Source organism: Phoenix dactylifera, chromosome 7 (assembly GCF_009389715.1).
Source record: "Phoenix dactylifera cultivar Barhee BC4 chromosome 7, palm_55x_up_171113_PBpolish2nd_filt_p, whole genome shotgun sequence".
In the NCBI taxonomy this organism is placed as follows: Eukaryota; Viridiplantae; Streptophyta; class Magnoliopsida; order Arecales; family Arecaceae; genus Phoenix; species Phoenix dactylifera.
In genome coordinates, this window is record NC_052398.1 from 2,196,608 (window position 1) to 2,217,027 (window position 20,420).

At 37.9% G+C, this 20,420-nt stretch overlaps 2 protein-coding genes across 3 annotated transcripts; one reads left to right on the forward strand and one right to left on the reverse strand.

Annotated features, from left to right (window-relative positions):
- Positions 1–656: 656 nt before the first annotated feature.
- Positions 657–7,974, forward strand: LOC103710431. The gene is made up of 5 exons (XM_008796129.4): positions 657–1,772; positions 6,438–6,495; positions 6,606–6,689; positions 6,786–6,927; positions 7,268–7,974. Exons 1-5 carry the CDS (start codon positions 1,277–1,279, stop codon positions 7,643–7,645), a joined length of 1,158 nt encoding a protein of 385 aa, XP_008794351.1. The 5' UTR covers positions 657–1,276; the 3' UTR covers positions 7,646–7,974.
- A 668-nt stretch (positions 7,975–8,642) lies between these two features.
- LOC103710430 (probable WRKY transcription factor 4) lies at positions 8,643–19,557 on the reverse strand. 2 transcript variants are annotated; one of them, XM_039127904.1, is made up of 4 exons: positions 19,288–19,557; positions 13,096–13,796; positions 12,850–13,008; positions 8,643–9,409 (listed from the first exon to the last, which is right to left on the reverse strand). In XM_039127904.1, the coding sequence occupies exons 2-4, from the start codon at positions 13,782–13,784 to the stop codon at positions 8,971–8,973; spliced, it is 1,287 nt and encodes a 428-aa protein (XP_038983832.1). In that variant the 5' UTR covers positions 13,785–13,796; positions 19,288–19,557; the 3' UTR covers positions 8,643–8,970. The 2 variants fall into 2 exon arrangements, with proteins under 2 accessions (XP_038983832.1, XP_008794350.1); XM_008796128.4 differs by lacking the exon at positions 19,288–19,557 and adding an exon at positions 16,658–17,111.
- Between the last annotated feature and the right edge of the window lie 863 nt (positions 19,558–20,420).

The window sequence follows — 20,420 nt, forward strand, 5'->3', positions numbered from 1 at the left end:
GGAGTATCACCTCCATTGCCTATCACCTCCATTGCCTTGTCATTTCTTGTCTCTGAATTTTGTTGGTTATACTCATACTAGAGTAGTGTAAGTAGCCGTTGCAAATATTTTTTTAAAAAAATATTTAATATAAATAAAAATAAATTAAAAAATATTTAAAGTACTTGTTTATTATACTTAGTTTGTAAAATCCATATTTATACGAGTTAAACTAATAATGATAGTAAATTATCTGTGAAAAATTTAAATTATCTTTTAAGTGGAAGAGAGATGTATATATTTTTTTATTCTTTGATGGTTGTTATACTAGTTAAAATTATTTTTATTTATTTATAATTTTTTATTATATTTAATATTAATGGTTTAACTAATATTTTCTTAAAAAATATGGATTAAAGTTTTGGATAAGAGAAATCTCAAAAAGAATTGTAGGCTTTCTAAATCATTAAACGTAAATGTATTTTATCCATAGTTTTAAAGATGTCAATAAGAAAATACGGAGAAAAGATTCAGAAATCGTTTTAATCCGACGCGAATCGGGCAGGACCGCCTCCCCGACAGGGACACTGGCTACAGCCGGTCGTCCACCTAATCCGACTCGGATGTCCCGGTCACTCCTTTTTAAATTAAAATCCCAAAATCGACACAATATTTCTCTGTCACCCCCACTCATCTTCACCCCACTCCTCTCTCTCGCCGGGAATCGCCGGATCTCTGTTTCCGGTTTCCCTCCGCCTTCTTGAATGCTCGGATCGGAGTGTTCTTTCCGCTGTCCAGGTTTTCGGGAGCTCGATTTTGGCGCCGTCCGGTGGATTCTAGGGTTTTGGAGCGGTTCTTGATGCAATGGAAGAGCTTCGCGGAGGCGTGGAGAGATTGGAAGGTGGGAATTTGGGAAGACGAGAGTTTGGGTGCGTTCTCTGAGTCGTATTCGGCAATGCTGGATGAAATCTCCACTCTTCTAGGGTTTCTCCGGCGGATAGGGAGTGGAGGCACTTCGAAACCCTAATTGCTATTCTAGGTGGAGCTTAGGGTTTCATCGGTGTCGATTCGAGCACTAGATGGATTTCGGATTTTTCGCCGTTGATTTCGTGCGTGGATTGGTTCGAAGGAAGACAGATGCTCGGCGTTTCTTTTGGAAAAAAGGGAATGTTGGGACGGTGAGAGGAATTTGAGCTAGGACCGTTGGATCCAGCCCTAGGCCTGCTAAAATTTGAGAGATTAAGAGGTTTGTGTGAGCATTGAGCTGGGATCCGAGAATAAGCGAACAGTCTCTTCAATGTCGGGAGCACCGATGGTCCGGTCCGTAAACGTCGAGGATGATGAGGTGAGGCCAGTCCTTGGGCCAGCTGGAAATAAAGCAAGGTCTGCAGGCATGGCACGGAAGCCTGCTTTGAAGCCTGTGCGGAAGGTAGAGAGAGCAGAGGTCGGGGCAGCAGTGGAGAAAAAGGCTTCCCCTCGAGCAGCTGATTCACCACCTCTAACACCACCTTTTAGTGCTTCCTCGGTGCTAAGGAGGCATGAGCTGCTCATCCGCTCCAACTTGTCGCTCAATGCTTCTTGCTCCTCGGATGCTTCCACTGATTCCTTCTGCAGCCGGGCCTCCACAGGAAGGATTGGTAGGCCGAATCTCACAAGTCGCCGAAGGCAGAGCATTCCCAAGCCAGACAAGATTTCTGCGAAGCTGGAAAAGATTGTTCCTGATGGTTTCTCGTTGCCTTCGCCAGAGCTTGTGCCGGGAAAGAGGAGGTGTGCATGGGTGACAGCAAATACTGGTGAGTTCTTTATCGTTTTCTGATCGTGAAATACATAATTTTGTTGGGAGAACAAAGTATTCTTTTTCTCCTTTGAGTGGCTCGTGTTATCTGTCTTTTGAAATTATAATAATTATGTGGAAGTACATAGAACCATTTCACGATTTAATGCCTACAAAACTTTTTCATACTGTGTGGAAACAAATGCTGCGATTTACATTTTTTGCGATCTTGAAGCATCATTACATAAACCCTTGGTGGTCCTTTTACTCTCTTAATTTTAGCTGTTCTCACAGTCTTTTGTGATTATAATAGTTATGTGGAATTACATAGAACCATTTCACGTTTTAATGTCTACAAAACATTTTCATACTGTGTGGAAACAAATGTTGACATTTACATTTTTGCGATCTTGAAGCATCATTACATAATTCCTTGGTGGTTTTTTTTACTCTCTTGATTTTAGCTGTTCTCACAGTCTTTGTTATGCATCGAATATACTGCATATCTATGGAAATTTAAGGTAGTTCATCTTGTGTCTGGGTTATTTATTAGCATTTTTGGCATGCGTTTGATAATATTTTTATAGGTATATCTAGGTGCATTTATGTGGTGGCATATTCATGAATGCGTTAACAATGATAGGGTGGTGGAGCTGGACTAGCAGATTTTGGTAATTAAAACCTGCAAATGCTGCAAGAGTTCTCTGGATTGCACAAATTTGAGAGCACCTTCTCTTTTCTGACATCCTTTTTGTTCCGATGCACAATATTTGCTAGCTCTAGTCCTTCAGATTCCTTGAACACCATCTTGGTTCAAAAATCCATGCCAGCTAGGATATAGTCTTTCCACATTGATTTCAGAATGGTGATGACAGCAAAATTTGAGTATGTTGGTTGAAATTTATCCTGAAAGCAAGCACCCTGAACTTCCAGGTTGCACTGGGGAGAAGTTCCAGGTTGACTCAGAAAAGCAGCATAGCTCAGTCTATCCGCACCCTGAAGTCGCATATCCATAATTAAATTGTTAAGCAGCTTAAGCTCATACATTCTTTAGCGATGACTGATGTTCTGAAACAAGAACCTGTCATTCCTCATATTTTATCCTAATGAAACCTTAGTAATTTTTATATATTTTAGGAGCATTTCTGTCATTTAAAGTTTGGGTGTTAAAGGAGTAGCGCTTTCTGCATAGGTTTCTTTCAGCAGTATATTTGAGCTCACTGTCTTGTTGATAGCTGACATGTCCAACGTTCAAGCCAGCCTGGCTATGGTCAGGCCAACCCTTTTTCAGGTCAGTGGTGAACTTTCTCAACAACAATGCTTGGCATTTTGAGTAGGACAGTTATCTAGTAAAATAGAAAATAAATTATTCTCCAATTTTTCCATTTTTTAATATAAATTGGTCCAAATTTATTATAATACCTGTACGCCAATAAATTCAAACACTGTATGCATCTTTGAGTATTTCACTGTAACATCTCTGTATACATGAAATGAAATGGAAGAGGCACTCAATGTTTTTTCTTCTGTTTGTGCTAAGACATTGTGTTTACAATTGGAAAAGTGATTCCTTTGCTAGTAACTTAAAACATTTCTAGTCTAGCAGCTTCCAGATTATCTGCTTGTTTGTTGAGGTGTGGAGTGATTCTATCTCCCCAGATGAGCTGGACTTATTTATCATTGCCTAATAATATGTGTAAAATCTCTTCATGGGCTAGTGATTTAGTTTTTCAATGGATATTGGCTCTCAGTTGGTGCTCAGCATTTGGTATTTGAGGTTGTTTATTGTTTGTGTTATTTTCTTGTTCATACTGCATCTGGCCCACATTTCCCTTCTTGCATCATCATGTTCTTTCTTTATAAGATCTAGAAAATGAATGCAACCCTACCTCATGGAGGTGTTTCCTGAATAATAGAAAACCTTTTGGTGTCCCATCTCACTTTGTTTATGCATCAGGCATATATAGACCTTGGCTGTGTCTTTTAGATTAGGTATCTGCAATAACTATGCTGCCAAGAGTTTTTTTTTTTTTGTCATGTTAACTATTCAAGCACGATCTTCTTAGAAAGACCTAAAACATTGTAATTGTAGGTTATAGGTATGATCCTCTATTTCATTTTGAAAACTAAATTCTTCATGCTATTGTTCAAGGATGAGTTCAAGTGATAACTGATATATGTTCTAGGGATGTTGTATTAAGATATTTCTAACATAGAAGATCTCAAAATTATTGTAAACCTTCCTTTTTCCTTTTTTATTTATCGCAATTTCTTGATTCTGATATGATTTCTTAACTTTCCATAAATATAGATGATAAATGGATTCTCTTAAATCAATGACACCAGAGGGATATTTATTCAATGGAATTGGAATGTATCATGGAAATTTATGAAATAGAGCCATGTTGAGGTTCCTCACTAAGGATCATAAGCCTGTTTGGGTCATTTGACAATACGCACACACGCATATATGTACATACAATATTACACACACACACACACACACTAAATGTAAGTTATACTTTCCCCACTTTCTTTCGACATGATCATTACATGGAGTGAGGCCTGAATTTGCAAGAGAGAGGATCTCCAGGGAGAAGTTGAGAGTAACCAGAAATTCACATGATTTGCCTTTTTACATTAAAAAAATCTATTTCTGCTTCACCTCAACCTGACTGTTTTTCCAAAGCAAGAGTGCTGTGAAATGAGCTAGAATTAGAAGTTTTTGTTTTAATATGTAATTTATGCCTTTGTCTGCTTCATGATAAGTCAGACTGCAGTATCATCTAGTTTGTATTCTCTGATGTTTTAGTTCATTGTAGATGAGTTTTGTGAATGTTTGCACTGATTTAGGCTGGGGATGAAATGTTACTGGAATTGGCCTTCCTGCAACCACCTCCTGGATTTTGTTTTCAGAATATTTGACAAGATGTATAGTTAGAGTGTTTTGTTGAGGACCCTACTATAAACATTGGATAATTTACCACTACAGTTTTTGTAATTCCTGAGATCTCCTTCTATCAGTACTACTATATCTATCAAACATATTTGGACAAAGTATTTGGTTAAATTATGTCAAAGTCAGACACCCTCGTTGGGTTGAAAGTTTACATACTATGGTATATGGTCAGGTCACATCTATCATTGACGTTAAAAAAGAAAACTATAAGTGGCTAGAGCAGTAGAATTGCATTTTAGTATTTTGTCCACTTTTTTTTTTTAGTTTAACCTGTTAGTTTTTTGACATTTAATAATCCTATTATTTTTGCATTACCTGTATGCTATCATTAATATAGTAGTTATGAAAAAAAAAACTTTACTACATAGACTTATGGTTTGAGATATCAGCATTTCCCATTGTACGCTGTTTTGGTGAAGTCTATTTTTCTTTTTTATCCGGGAAATGATGCTTTATGACTTGCTTCATGTGCATGAGAGATGAAGCATTGGTGAACCATCATACCTCTATTATCAGAAAGTTGCAGTCTGCATGAAGTAACTTTTCCTTAATTTGAAATTCCCTGGGCTTTCAAAGCAATTAAGATTAAGAAAATGCCAGAGCACCTAGAATATTGTTCATGTGAGAAGAATGTATTTCTCATATCATACAATGCTTGTGATTTTCTGGGTTTTAAGTGTTAAATCATGTACAAGGTCAATCTTTGAAGTTTTGCTAATGGAGGAAGCTTTTAGTTGTTGATTCTTGTGGAGAAGGTTTCCAGATGTGGTTTGGTTCCATGAACAGGGTTGCAATAAATTTATGTAGAAGAGAATGGAAGAGGAATTATAAACTGGAAGTACTTGGACCCACTTTTGATTGTCTTCTACTTTGTTTTTTAGATGGAATGTTTTCTCGAACATTCCTTCACTCTTCTAGGTTTATTTTTTTATGATTTATTTTACCTGCCATTAGTCGACATAGATTTTCTTGGTAAACTCTATGCTTAAGTTGAATTTTCATTTAACATATGGTGGTTCTCACATGCAGTGATGACTTGAACCACAGAACTGTGATGAATATGCTGTCCTTACCAGAAATTCCGAGAATCTCTTACTTCTGCATGAGAATCTCTTACTCTTTATTTGCTGGCTGTCGCAGGAAACCGAATTGATATTATCATGTTGAGTGTTGTGTAGTAAAACTTTATTGCTTTATGCTTTTTCAACTATTTTAAAAATTTATAAGAACATAATAAGGCTAGCAATATTGTATAGATGAAATGTTGGATAATAAACAATCTAAGGTGATAAGAGTAAGTTGGGATGGCAATGGTGAGACTAAGAGGAAAGTCAGTAAATTGGAAAGCATAGGAGCTGCATCGTTTAAGGCAATGTTACCAAGTATGGATTAGATGGTCTCAATATATTAGAAAGTGAGCTACGTTGCTTAGGGTAATGTGATTCTGGGTTAGATGGTCTGATGGAAAGATTCACTAAGCCAACCCTTGCTAATGTTGGTGGTTATGGTTGCTTTATTTGCCTTTTCCTTTGATGCACTATATTTATGTCATTTCTATCTCATAAGTCACTGACAGTGCCTATGCTATTCAAGTCATCCATTTCTCAGCCTTAAATAATTTCAATTGTCTGGTCAGATATAGTGAATTCTATCTTCTCATTGTTCATCTGTAGTGTGCTTTGTGCTTTTGTTCTTAAAATATTCTTGGTTTATTTGTTATAACAGATCCTTGTTATGCTGCCTTCCATGATGAAGAATGGGGAGCACCAGTCCATGATGATAAGTATGCAATCTCAACTCTAATCTCAATTTGCTTGGAAAGCCAGAAGTTTATATTGTCAGATAACAAGAAGTAATCTTCGGTTTCTTAAAAATCTTTAAAATTATATGCAGGAAACTGTTTGAGCTGCTTGTACTATCAGGTGCCTTGGCTGAACTTACATGGCCTGCAATTCTCAGCAAGAGGCACATATTTAGGTAACCCTTGCCTCTAGCTTGACCCTTTTTCATTTCTATTTGCATTTCTATTTAAGTATATGATCTTACTGTCTTATTGGACATACCTTTTTACAGGGAGGTTTTCAGGGATTTTGACCCTGTGCTTGTTTCTAAATTGAATGAGAAAAAGCTTATAACACCAGGAAGCACTGCAAGCTCCCTACTATCAGAGCCAAAGCTGCGTGCCATCATCGAAAATGCACGCCAAATACTTAAGGTTGATTCCTCTCTCTTTTCTTTTTCCCTTTTTTACTATCGTTATCATTGTAATTGTATCAACCAATTAAGTAGTTATTTGGATGCATGGGATTATTCCTGCCTGCATTAGTGGGAACTATTTTGGTGTACGCCACTGCTTTGTTTGCGTATTTTTCTTCTAGGATATGAGCATTGATTAATTGCAGAAGTCATTGGATAATTATCGAGAAACTAACATGATGTATACTGACTAGGGTTCTATCATCATTAGTGTGCCATTTGGCTATAGGAATCAGCCCAGTTTCAAGGAGTCCTTTTCATTCTACTGCTGACACTTACTTTTGATTCTACTGGTGTAGATCATAGAGGAGTTTGGATCGTTTGATAGATACTGCTGGAGCTTTGTGAACCATAAGCCTGTCGTGAGCAGATTCCGCTACCCACGTCAAGTCCCGGTAAAGACGCCGAGGGCAGACGTTATAAGCAAAGACATGGTGCGAAGGGGTTTTAGGAGTGTTGGGCCAACGGTTATCTACTCCTTCATGCAAGCCTCAGGGATAACTAATGATCACCTCATCAGTTGTTACAGATTCGAGGAATGTGTGACTGCTGCCACATCAGTAGATGGGGATGAAGGGAATGCCATTAGGGCTAATCATAAGGTGGAGGAGACGACAGGTGACAAGGTAGGGAGCATGGACTTGTCAGGAGCTGTGGATGTGCTGACCATCTCGTAGCAAATGTGGGTAGGGTGTTGGTGGGGTTGGAGTTCCTAATATTTTGTACAATTAGACTGGACGGTGGCTTGCCCTTTCTAGGGATTGAGGTGATCCTCTATGTATAAATATTTGTGAATTTTATGCAATCTTGGTTTGTACATTTCACTGGTCCGGTGAGAGCAAGTGTTCATGCACTCTTATTTGTAGGGTTAGGGGGGATTGAGATTCTTTAAACAATCGGACCACAGTATTTATTACCCACAAAGTGGGTATGGCCGGTCATACTATTTGTCGGTTTTGGATGCTATTGAAGGCCAGAAAAAGTAGGACACTACTTCTGATTGATATGTTTGTTCGCTTGATTTGATTCCTAGGGGCAGTTGGAATGTTGCAATCTCTTCCCCAATGAACGGTTGTTTGGTGATGGGAGTTAAATGGGCATTAATGGAAAAAAAAGGCCCTAGATTCCCTGGAAACGTGCGCCTGCAATGATATAGACATTAACCAAGAGAATGTCGCAGTCTCTAGATTTTCGAGATGATTTGATATGAATATTTTATGGTGACTTGGTGCGCCAAACAGCCAAAAATGTGCAACAGAATCTTAAAAAAGAGATCACAGGGCTGCCTTTACGTGGAAAGCAAACAGAGGGAAACAAACCTCGCCAAGTAAGACCTTATACCCCCCATCAGAAAAACAGAAGCACAGAGGAATAAGAAATTACTTTGACGTCGGTCTCTTTGATGGGCTTCCTTAGTAGTCATGCAAAGAAGAGGTAACAAAGTTGTCGCCTGCGAAGCAGCATTTGGTTCTGGTTGTAGTGATGCAAACCAGAGTTCAAGCATGGTTTGGCATAATTTTGGTCCATGTATGGTCGAACATGCACCGAAAAATTAGACTACAAGCTTTAGCAGTGGGTCCACTGCATTCTGTGCAACATCTGTTCGCAAAACTGTTTCCACACTCATCCAGTCCATCTCGTTGCATGTACTGATGGAAAAACAAGCCTGAAGGATCTCTCAAGTCTTTTTATACATTAGAAGAAACACCTTTTGGAACACCAACAGTATACACAATCCAGTCATGTTTGATTTGGCAGATGCAGGTATTGATGGGACATTTAATAAAGATATACAGGTTATAGAGCATGGGTTTCATAATCAAAATAACTCTTTTGGGATCAAAACATATCAAGAAATGTTTTTGTAATCTGATATTGGGAAAACTATAAGATGCTCGGCAACTGTACAGAAGCTAGCATATTTATATAACATAGGCATCCAATAGAAGTGAAAATAAAAGAAAATACGACAGAATGATATAAACTTTATGGACCTGTCAATTCATGAGTTTTGGACTGGAAGCGTACAGTTCCCATTTAGCCGAGGCTGCTGAATACCTTCAGAATTTTTACTGCCGACATTTTCTGAAGTTGAACTTAATCCCATAATTAAAAGAGTCTGGGCAGATTCTATTGCTTTCTCACCTCCAAGCTCTTGTGCCCGCTCATTAATTATCTTCCCATCCACATCTGGCAACCATTTGGTTGTGGGTGTTCCATATGACAATGGATCGTTTTTCTGTGTTTGCTCATAGTTGGTCACAGCAGTTGCAGCAGCAGTAAGAAGAGCGCTCGCAGGTGGATCACTGCCATCTTTTAGGGATGGCAGGTCATGGTTGTGCTTGCCTTCATATGTTATGACCATAGATTTCACATCCTCTGAAGACTTCTCTACGTGTTTACGTACAGGACATCCGATATGAGTGCACCTATAGTAGCTTCTGGAACACATTAAAGAGAAGGATTAGGCTTAAGGGAAATATAATATAGCTTAAATAGATTACAATAAATTAGCTTAAATAGATTGCACATTAAAATGTCCTAATTTGACCTCGAGACAAAATGTGTAACTATCAGGCACCTATTTGCAGCCAAGTTCTTGATGCCAGATAACCAAAGAAATCTTCACAAATAGGTCAAAACTGAAGATATGCTTTTGCCTTTTGCATAATTTCTGAACCAAAGATTTTTCAAATGGGCAACCAAAGGCTCTATCAAGAACTTTGAGGCAACTAGGACTCTTCCCCACAACACCCATTTGCAAATGTGGAATTTATTTATTTATTTATTTTGTATGCATGGGTTGGACTTGTTTTACAGTGCTTTCCCATGACTCCTGATATTATAGATATTAAGAATATAATTAAATCTCATGTATTAAAAACAAAAGAAAAGTACAATATTTGGAATAACGAGAAAAAAACATGATTCTTCTTGTTTCCCTTCACGGGTTGTGTGACAGGTGGGGGCACAGAAATGGTTACAGGAGCAACAAATGACTTCTCAGATAACTTCCACTTTTATTTGTATAGCAGCACTATGTAATTGCAACAAACAAAATAGGTAGAAAGGGGCAAAAAGATAAATTTGTCATTAAAATTTTAAGAGTACAAACATGTTTTTCACTGAGACCTCTGAAATAAATCTTGAATAGTCTAAAATTTGTTAAGAGTTTAGAAGGTGATGGATACAAATTTAAAATTTATCTTTTTCTTTACAACAACACAAACCTTATTCCTGTTTTACTTACGGTACAGTAACGATACTTGGTGACCAGTTTGGACTAATGAACATTTTAGATGGACCTGTATGCTTCAGTACAAGAGTTTCCCCAATGCTCGCTTAAATTGGGTTCGCAACAAATTTTCCTAAAAGCAGTCTAAGATATAAGCTCAAATAAAACAAATTTGGCCATCAAAAACTACCTCATTAGTATAAAAAATTGACATACCCCTCATTTATTGCAAGACTGGCTAGGGCACAATAGACCAATAACTACACTGAAAGAGACTTCTTCCATAAATTTAATAATTTAACCCCCCACCCCACCCTAATAATTTAACAAAAGCTATCTTCTTTCAACTCCACCCTCTTGAGCCCCCCCCCCCCCACCCCACACACACCAAAAAAAAAAAAAAACAACAACAACAACAACAACAAAAGGAACTAACAATGTTAAGATGTACTCACAAGTAACAACTAATGACCTTCTAAGAACAGGCCAGGATTGAATCCAAAATCTAATTTTTAATTTAAACAAGCCTGATTTTAGTCTAATTTCTAAAGATCCCAACACTTGTAGTACAGCTCAAATCAGTTTTGTAATTAAACAACTTTAGACTTTATTCATTTGAATCCTCAGTTTAAAAGGCCCTATTGATCTTGTGATCGTAGAATTGAGATTTCAATCCTACTTGAAGGGTACTAGCTCAACTGAATAGTCCATAATCAGAAATGATGTATCTGCATACCTGCATGCGTACCTTATCATCAGCCTTCTTACTGAGCTGACTATTGGGAATGACCTCCTCTTCTAGCCGTAATATTATTCACATTCACATTGTTAGGGAGAAGTTGACCCAACTGATATCCATTGGAATCTGTACCTTGCAATTCTTTGGTAATGGAAGTGCCTTTGCTATTCCAGAACACTTGTCTGCAGATTTCCCAATTTCTTTAGCTACCTTCTGAATACAAAATACGAAGAGATTCAACATGCCAACCAATGTAGTTTTCATGCTCTAACCTCTGATTGCTAATATTTTGGTTTCATCAGGATTTTCTGGTTTCCTCGTGAATTTTATTGTGAAACCCCTCGTTCTTCGCATCAACACCTAATTTTTCTTGGGCCTCATTAACAGGCAACACGATGAAATGGCTAAGTCATATGACCACTTCAAACTCACAAAATTAATATGTCATGTGACTGATCTGACCTAAGAATAAATGTTAAGAAAAAGAGACACCTCATTAAGACCCTGGCAAGAATGTCTAGTTCTCTTATTCCACTGTTACTCAAGGGAAAAACAGTTATTTGTTCTTTCGTCTTAATCATTTCTGTTTTTCCTCTTTTCTTTTCTTTCTTTTGAATGCTATCATGAATAGGATCCAAAGGAACTCAAACATTTTTTGAGGTTGAACTTTACAACCTTGATATGTTGCTTCAAATATATTCATTATAACTCATAAAACAGCCCTTGGTTTTTTAACTTAAAATAGGAGACCTCCAAATTGCAGGGAAGAAGTCAAACAGCATTTCAATTTCACAGAGCTAAGAAAAAAAATCCTCAAACACAAATTTCAGTTAAGATAGACCAAGTAAAATACTATAACCATTCATGTCCTTGCTAAGAACAAGAAAGGTAGAAAAAAGGAGACTTTCTCACCTAAGCAAGATACAATTATTCTACTCATACTAGTATGGTTACCAATCATACAAGCACGTCAAGCTAGTAAATAGAGACTGAATGATCATGTTTCTGAATTTTACAATTGGGTTGTCTCTCCCAAAAAAAATTCTTTAGTATTATGAAATTGCTGACCTGAAACTCAACATGCACCTGAACATGATATCTCGGAAATACACTTGGCAAGAACGAGTTCTTCTATCCTTTGCATGACCCTTAATGTCAGTGTACATGCGAGGGCAGATCTATAATTGAGGCAAAGGTGACTGAATTTTGACATGATTTCTTGTTTAGTGTCTAGCACACTTGAATTAAACACTACCGCAACATGCCTAAACTACAGTCGCCTATCAGTGTAGACCCAAATTTCAATGTTAACCTTAACCAAGATCAGCCAAGCCTGAATCGAAAGTCGTTCATAATTGTACTCGACCCATTTAAACTCCTGCAAGAAAAATTATGCAATACGTAGAGAGAAAAATGCCAATCACGTATCTAATTGGGCGTATGCATACTATATTATGTTCTAGCAAACAATTTTAAGGTCACCATCAAGCAGATGTTCATCTTGATTTGGAAACAATAAATGAGAGCACTATACCTTGATAACATGTTAAAGTCCAGATATTAGGCACTATAGAGAACTATTTTATTGCTCATGAGGTTGGAGTAAGCTGCATATAAGCATCCCGCATGAACAATTAATAAAATACTTATCTTATAGCAACAATCATGATGTTAGATTGTTAGTAACAACTTATAAACTTTCTAAGAAAAATGCTTGTTGTAAAGTAGCAACTACAGTCATCATAGCACATTTTTTCCATTTTAATATATGTCAGCAACTTTACTTGTTAAAACTAACCGATTAGATCTTTATGAAAAAATGTCTCATCCAACTAAATTTTCCATATTCCATTCTGATGGATATGCAGAAATTAGAAATTAACCAAATAATAAATCTGAGGCAAAACCTGGGATTTGGATTTCCTTTCACAAATTTCTGTCCATATTTCCGCCACCTGTAGCCATCACTTGTTAGGCCCACATCACATGCTGTCTGCAATACAATTTTAGGCTCTCTGATGGTTTTAAGTATTGGAGCTGAAAGAAGCATGGTGCTTTTACTGATTCTGCTTCACATAGAACAGAAACTTGTAAGCACAACTTGTAGCATTAGAACCAAATATTCAAAACATTAATATATCTTGTCTACTTGCCTTCTCTTTGGATCTGGTTTATCACCAAGATCTTCTTCAGTCTTCACACCAGAATCTCCTTCGCGGTCATGGGAGCAGGGCAACTCTTGTTCAAAGGTTTCATTACCAGAACTCTGTTGCAGTTTAGATGCAGAAGGAACTGCTTCCTTAAGTTCTGTTCCTGGAAGATCTAAGTTTTTATTTACCACAGAAGAGGCACCACACTTTGACTTTCTCTCTCTAAAGCCTCTAACTTTGAGAGGTGGTTCATGATTGTGACAACCTCTGTAAACTATTTCAGTGACACGACCATCTCGACAACATTCAACCTTCTTCTTAACAGAACAGTCAGCATGTGCGCATTTGTAATAGCTTCTGATATTCTCACTGTTCTTCACCTGCTTCTGACCATATTTCCGCCAGTTGTAATCATCACCGGAGCTTGCCTTTTCATCATCAAAGCTTGTCTTTACAACAATAGAATTAGACTGAGGTTTCTGGGGAGATGACGGTGGCAGCTCTGTCTCTGGTGCACAGGCATTGTTCCCTGCTACTGGCAGTGGGCCTTGTGATGGCAACTGAGTAACATTGGATACTTGAGGTTGTGGTACGGAATTTCTCAAAAATTCTGATGAGGAGGAAGGATATTCTTTTTGCAATTGCATCAGAGCCTGAGCTGTGACAGATGCCAAGACTGCTTGATGCGTCATTGCAAACTGCCCCTGGAAAAAAGACAAAAATGAATATGTATTGCAACTATGGACATCACATTGTACAAATTCTTGACAAGTTAAATATTTCAAACAACAAGAATTAAGCAACAATATTGGAGGCAAGAAGACGAAAATTTGACTCACGAATAGCAAAATTCGGGCACTCATCAACTAGACTTTTCATTACATTGATAACTTACAACATGCAGAATTTCTTGAAATCGAGAAAAAGAGAATTGAAAAATGACATGGAATACATGGTGAACCGAACCTATGATTAGGAGTCCATGCTTGTTTAATGAAATCATATGTAGGGTAACTAAAAGAAAAGGATTTACACATTTCCGGGGCATTTGATAGCATTTTAAACAAGAAGAGGCTCTGCATCAACCATAATTGCTAAATGTTAAGAAACTCTAACTATATTTTTCCACTTTTGCAACTAATGATCTACATGGGCAAATAAATCCCGGATCCAGATGACCTTTTCTAAATTCATCCAGCCAGATATGAGGACCACAAAGTACACATAGTTCATTTTTTTCTCCTTTATAAAACATAACTGGAGAAATAGCACTTGTAAAAAAAATAATCCAAAAAAGATTGGGAATTACTCAGCCCTACAAACAAAACATTGAATTTTGCACAAGAATTTCTTAAAAATCATGTTGAACAAGTAATTTTGATCCATATCAACCGATATGAGAAGCCCCATCAGTAATAAATAAATGAGAATGTGTAAAAGCTGTTATGCTCTCGACCTTGATTAGTCGTTGCCCTTTCATTAAAGTAGTAGGGCCTATCATTAAAGTAGTAGGTCCTAAATCCAGGAAGACTTTAATCCCTCTTGTTAATCTGTCACTGAAGCCTTTTGTGGTAGATTTCTCTTCTTTTCTTTTCCTTCTGTTTTAAATGATCTGATTCTTGATATACATATTAGATGTGCTAGCTATGCAAAATCATCATACTACATCAGACTGACTGAAGACTAGACCCTATTTGAAATTTTGCACATATACCCCTAAAATACCTCTTATTTGCACATTTACTCCTTGAAATGTATAATGCATATATGCCTCTCCAAAAGTCTAAAATTTGCATCTGCACCCTCCCCATTATTTTTGCTTTCATTTTTTAAATCATTATAACCTTAGGTTAGTCTGATTAAAAGGTATACTTGACTTGCTTGTTAACTATTTTACATCAATTATTTATAATTTTTCAAATATTTTAAAGCAAATATTGGAAATGGAGTTAATATTTTATATGAATATTTCACCTTTTGACTTGCAAAAAAAAATAAAAATAAAGCAAGTTGTGAACAAGATATATGCAAAAACCTCTAAGGGATATAATGGTAAGGTAATATGGTCACATCACTTCTTGTTTGGAGGATGCCATCTAATTGCATGGATGGCGATGCAATTTCCCATTTGGGAGGGGCATATATGCAAAAATCCTTTTTCATTCTTGTGGGTTCTGAAAATTAATTAATTGACATTTTTAAGCTTTACATTTAAATGAACTTGTAAAAACAGACAAAATTACAACACAGGGTGTGCCTTAGGTCTGGGTCCTTTGAGATGAATATCAAGAACTGAGAAGCAATCAAGGAGGTCCTTCAAATGAACTAGATAGGGATGAGCGAGTTGATGATGATAAAATCGTAGGTTCATGGGAGCTCATCACATTCCTATTTTCATATTTACAGAATTTTCATCCAAAGTCATATAATTGTCATTTTACATATGGTTTATCATCTTATGCATCTATAATCATTTTTTTCGAGATTATATATGCACATGTGCCCTTAGCTCTAATGCACAATCTACCTTGACTCATCTACCCTTCTATTCTATGCAGTATACCTGTATTGGTGAGTCATGTCTATCACAATTTGTGGAGTACATGAGACGGTACCTTTTGATACATATATCTAGGAAGAATATGATGCTAGATTTTCACAATTGGTTTAGAACAATGTTTTTTTATATAATTCAAGAGACAACCAAATTCTAGCTCAGCAATATTAAATTCGGTCCAAGTTAAAAACCAATTTGGTAATGTAGGTATTTTTGCATGTTACTAGAATTTTTTGTTGTTGTTGTTGTTGTTGTTGTAAGGCTTCTGCATCTTCCATGCTAGTTCATGCTGTGTCAGGCCAGCTTTTTGCCAGCAGAAACACAATATGCAACACTTTCATCCTTACTCTTCACATCTCGGAGACTTTCAAACAAATAGCATGATGACATTCTTAGGATTTTGTTCTTGTAGCATGTTGTCGCATAATCCACACCATGAGAGATTCAATGACCTGACAAGTTAACATCTTCTTCCTTGTCATTACTGCAAGAGATGAGACTCTTATGCGACAAACGAACATATCTGCCACTAAAATAAAATGGGACTGCATGAAGAATCATTAAAACCAGCAGGCTTGCAAGCAAGATAACAAGTGAACAACAGTTTCGAGATAACTCCTGCAAAAAGATGGGTTCTTGTGCAGCAGTCTGACCTGTTCTTTTTTATGCCTCTTTTGGTTGGCCTCAAGACCTAGTCCTAGTTCAAAGTCATTTTCGTTTGTATAAACTGAATTAATTTAGATATTCCATACAGCCACCTTCTTGGAAGAACTTTCTTGTTCGTTTTGGTCATTTATCTTATATATATTATATATAATTAATTATCTCCAATTCCAATAACAAACGCTCATCGGCACAAGGTTTCGTGCAATTTTTTCATTCTTTAGATAAAAGAAGAACCAGCCAGCTACTGTTCCAAAGTTTTAAAAATAATACACAAGAAAGGCATAACGTTGAACTAAAGAATTCGGAGGAAAAAAAAAAGAGAAGAAGACAAAGGAACAGTACCGGGAGCCACGTGGCGGGGGCGATGTAGCAGGGGACGGCGAGCACGGGCACGGGGAGGACCACGGCCGCCGATGCCATGGCCCCTGCGAGGAGCTGCGAGAAAGAGCGGTGGTCACCGGCGCCTCCTCCATCGCCGCCGGGTCGGGCAGAGAAATCCGGAGGGGCGAGGGTTTTGGGATCACCTCCCTCAGCTCCGAGGGGAGGGGGAGGAGAAGCAGACTCTGAAAACGCCTCTCGATCGGCCTTGTCGTGCTCCCGAGCTCCAGACCCCACCTCCTCCGCCATGGGAGCTCCCCGATGCCCTTGGGGAAAGGGACCGGGTTTCGGGTTTTCCGGCGATTCGGAGCCCCGAAAGGAGACGGAATGAATTCACGGAGATAGCGTGGGTTTCGCGCGTTTCGACAAGAGGGTTGGAGCGGTGGCAGGGCATGTGATCTTTGGACCGGTGTTGACCAGGTGGACTTTGGGGGCCGGCGAAATAGAGGGCTTTTGACGGCGGTTTGTTTTCCGTTACAGGGAGAGGAGAACTTTGGGGATTCGGGACACTTGGCACACCTTAATGGGCTTTGGGTGGCTAACGGGTTTGGTCACGACAGGGACGGCCGTTTGTTTTCTGGGTTTGACCTCGGTAACAGTGCCCAGGGACCGCATCTTCAAATAACCGTTTTGTTTCGGCGTGGGAGAGAGGGTAGCTATCAGATATTGTGAAAACGCCAAAAGTATCACGAATTAAAACCTTATGACCCCCTTGACGGACCCAATTGGAGGAAGGTATTAAATTCAGATTATGGTCAAGCCCAAACATCTATCATAATTCCTAATGTTGTAGCATTCACTTAAAAATTATTAATCTAGCAAACTAGGATCATAGTAATCATCTTTAAGGGGTAGGGGCTGGTGCTTGGATGGAGGGCCATACTCATCTTTTGGATGTTCTTGCTATTATTATCCAAAAGGTTTGAATTTGTTTAAATTTTTTTTGAAAGAATGCATAAATGGCCATACTCATCTTTCAAGTCCAAGACAAGCCTATCATCAATGCAATTTCATAATTCCCCGTATATTCAGGTGAAAAAGTTCCCTTTTCCTGACAGTTCATTGTTAGAACAAGTTTCTCTAGACGATAGATTATAGAGACAGGCATTAACCCGACAAGAACATTATTAGCTCTGGCACGTACAGAACGATCCTTGTATTATTGCACCATTTGATGTTTGCAGACTTCTTTTGTCTGTGAATATCCAAAAGGTCTTCATTGCAGCAGCTTCTGAGAAAGCAAGAAAGTAGTCTTTTTTTTGTTAAAAAAAAGGAAAAAATGATCCATTTTAGTTTCAGAAATTCAGTAATATGATCAGCTCTGGAATCATCTGGACTTTTAAGAAAGCATGGGGGAAGTTTGTCGCTGCCTCCATATTTCATCAAAAAGAAAAGAGAAATTCCAGTAATATCTCCTTGAGCACTCTCAACTTTATGGCCTGTCATACTGCAATTTCACGTATCCTTGCTCTGGGAGTTACTCCTATGACCGCTGTTGTAACAATGTATTGTTCACTATTTTTGTTAGCTTTTGTTTCTGCCATATTGGCCTGTTCTAATCTAATCTCTGTTAGCTGTTGTAACTTTTTCTTTTTCTTCTTCTATAGTTACTTTTGCTTTTCAATAAAAGCTGGGTGGCTGCTTTACCTGCCTCCTTTATTATCAAAAAAAGATAAAAAAAATGTATTGTTCACAGAACACTGGTAACCACATGGATGAATGATGAATGTTATGAGTAACAAAGAATAACAGATCTGTTTAACGCTATAGAAATCATAGGATCATATCAGCTCTTCTCAAAGGAAAACTATTTGTTTTATAAGATAAAAAGTACGCACATATGAACTCCTGACAAACTAAAGTGGCTCAAGAGGCATTTGATCGATCGTCTGGCTTTCCATAATCTTATTTGCTCTAACAGGAGTTCACACAAAGATATACCGACTCATAAGCACCTAAGAGTATTGACACATCGATGAAACTGATTCCATTGGACTAAACAATCCATTTAAAAAATTAAAAGGATAGCTTGAGATTGCACTTTCAACCACAAGATAAAGTATGTTAGATTCTCCAATGCGTGCAAGCAGCTAACAAAAAATTCTTAGCAGCTAACACACAGATCCCGAAGCATGCATGACTGATAAAAGCCAAACACAGATTCGGTCCTCCACAGCTAGCAGACAAAATATAAAAAATCTTATGAAATGCAAAATGATAGCTTTTGAAAATTAAAATTTATTCTGATAGATACAATACCAGAAAAGACATTACCATGCCATCCATTACCCAAGTAACAGTGCTTTACAGTTATATAAGATATAAATGCGTTTATAAGAGCATCACTAAATGGGCTCAAAATTCCAGAAAAAGTCATGAAATATATTAAAAACGGCTTAGAAACCGCCTGGAAGCTAGGGTACAGGAGCATAATATTCAATGATCCAGAAAATATTCGTCAGAAAATGCTTTCATATGCCAGAGTAACTAATTTTGCTGAAAAATTCTGCCAACAAAGAAAATCTTAAATCATCTTCATACACAAAAAAGAATACAAGCAGATTGTTTTGGCATCTTCAAAAGGAGAACATTACCTTAAGGTCACATATGGTGATGAAAGCACCATAAAGCCGACCACTTGAGCAGATCCATCATATAATGAATGGCAGTCCACATATGCATGCTCTCATGCTCATAATTGGTTTTCTGACCACTGGGCATCCATTGGCCAAATAACCTTTAGAGGAGTAGTCGGATCGAAAATATTCTTACACTCTATCCACGTACTGCATGAAGCCATATTCTAATCTGAATCGGACATAAGTAATGTATTCAGAAATTGGAAGCACGCTATATGCGCCCTGTCCGCCAATCCAGTACGTACGTGCTCACTGGACATTTCCCACTGTTTTATATCCAACCCACGTAAGCCTGGCTATCTACCATTCCACTTCCGAACTCAATTGCAAGGTAGCCACGTCTCAGCTCGAGCTGCTATAGATATCAATTAATCCATCCGACAAAGCCCATCACAAGAAGGTAACCTTTTTTTTTCCTCATAGAAGGACTGGTAATGGACTTGGTCGGGGTACATCTACCATTCCACTTCCTATGACCCGATACATAAGGTTCTCATCATTGCATGATTTAGAAAAAGTTAGATGTGCACAGCCTTATCCCCACATGCGAAGAGAGACTGTTTCTATATTTTGAACCTGCGATTTCCGAGTTACAATAGAGCAATAACCTTAATTACTATTGCACCAAGACTCATTCTCTGCCTTCATCAACTTCCAGTCCACTAGCATAAATAACCTATCCTCTTGAAAGGTTGCATTTCCACCAATTGTTCAATCAGATGTAATATAAGGTGCTACATCATGCCTTGCTCGGCTCGAGAATGCGGTTCGAACTGTGAGAATTTGTACGGACGTATATTTAGTTCCATATTGATTATTCGCTGGATAGATCTTTGATACTTATATAGGATGAAGGAACCAAATAATACCTTTCGGCTAACTTTTTTTGAGTAAGATTTTAAGTTATATAAGAACTTCTTTTTTTTGATTGTTGCTGTCGGCCATGAAAAGAACCTGATCCTCCTTGTCCATGCATTCCAATGGCCTGAAGCAGTCGTGCGTCGCCTCTGATAAATTACGGAAGTGGAATGGAGAGGCCGGCGGGCTCGGTCCAAGACAATATAATATGGAAAATCCCGTTTCCAATC

Excerpts from the sequence above, each read along its gene's own strand:
- LOC103710431 (XM_008796129.4), top strand. The coding sequence starts at position 1,277 with ATGTCGGGAGCACCGATGGTCCGGTCCGTAAACGTCGAGGATGATGAG. Across the intron at positions 1,773-6,437 it reads ATGGGTGACAGCAAATACTG|ATCCTTGTTATGCTGCCTTC; the intron begins GTGAGTTCTTTA and ends TTGTTATAACAG. Across the intron at positions 6,928-7,267 it reads ATGCACGCCAAATACTTAAG|ATCATAGAGGAGTTTGGATC; the intron begins GTTGATTCCTCT and ends CTACTGGTGTAG.
- LOC103710430 (XM_008796128.4), bottom strand. The coding sequence starts at position 16,942 with ATGGCGGAGGAGGTGGGGTCTGGAGCTCGGGAGCACGACAAGGCCGAT. Across the intron at positions 13,797-16,657 it reads CCCCCGCCACGTGGCTCCCG|GGGCAGTTTGCAATGACGCA; the intron begins GTACTGTTCCTT and ends TCTTTTTTCCAG. Across the intron at positions 9,410-12,849 it reads AAAGGAAATCCAAATCCCAG|AAGCTACTATAGGTGCACTC; the intron begins GTTTTGCCTCAG and ends AATGTGTTCCAG.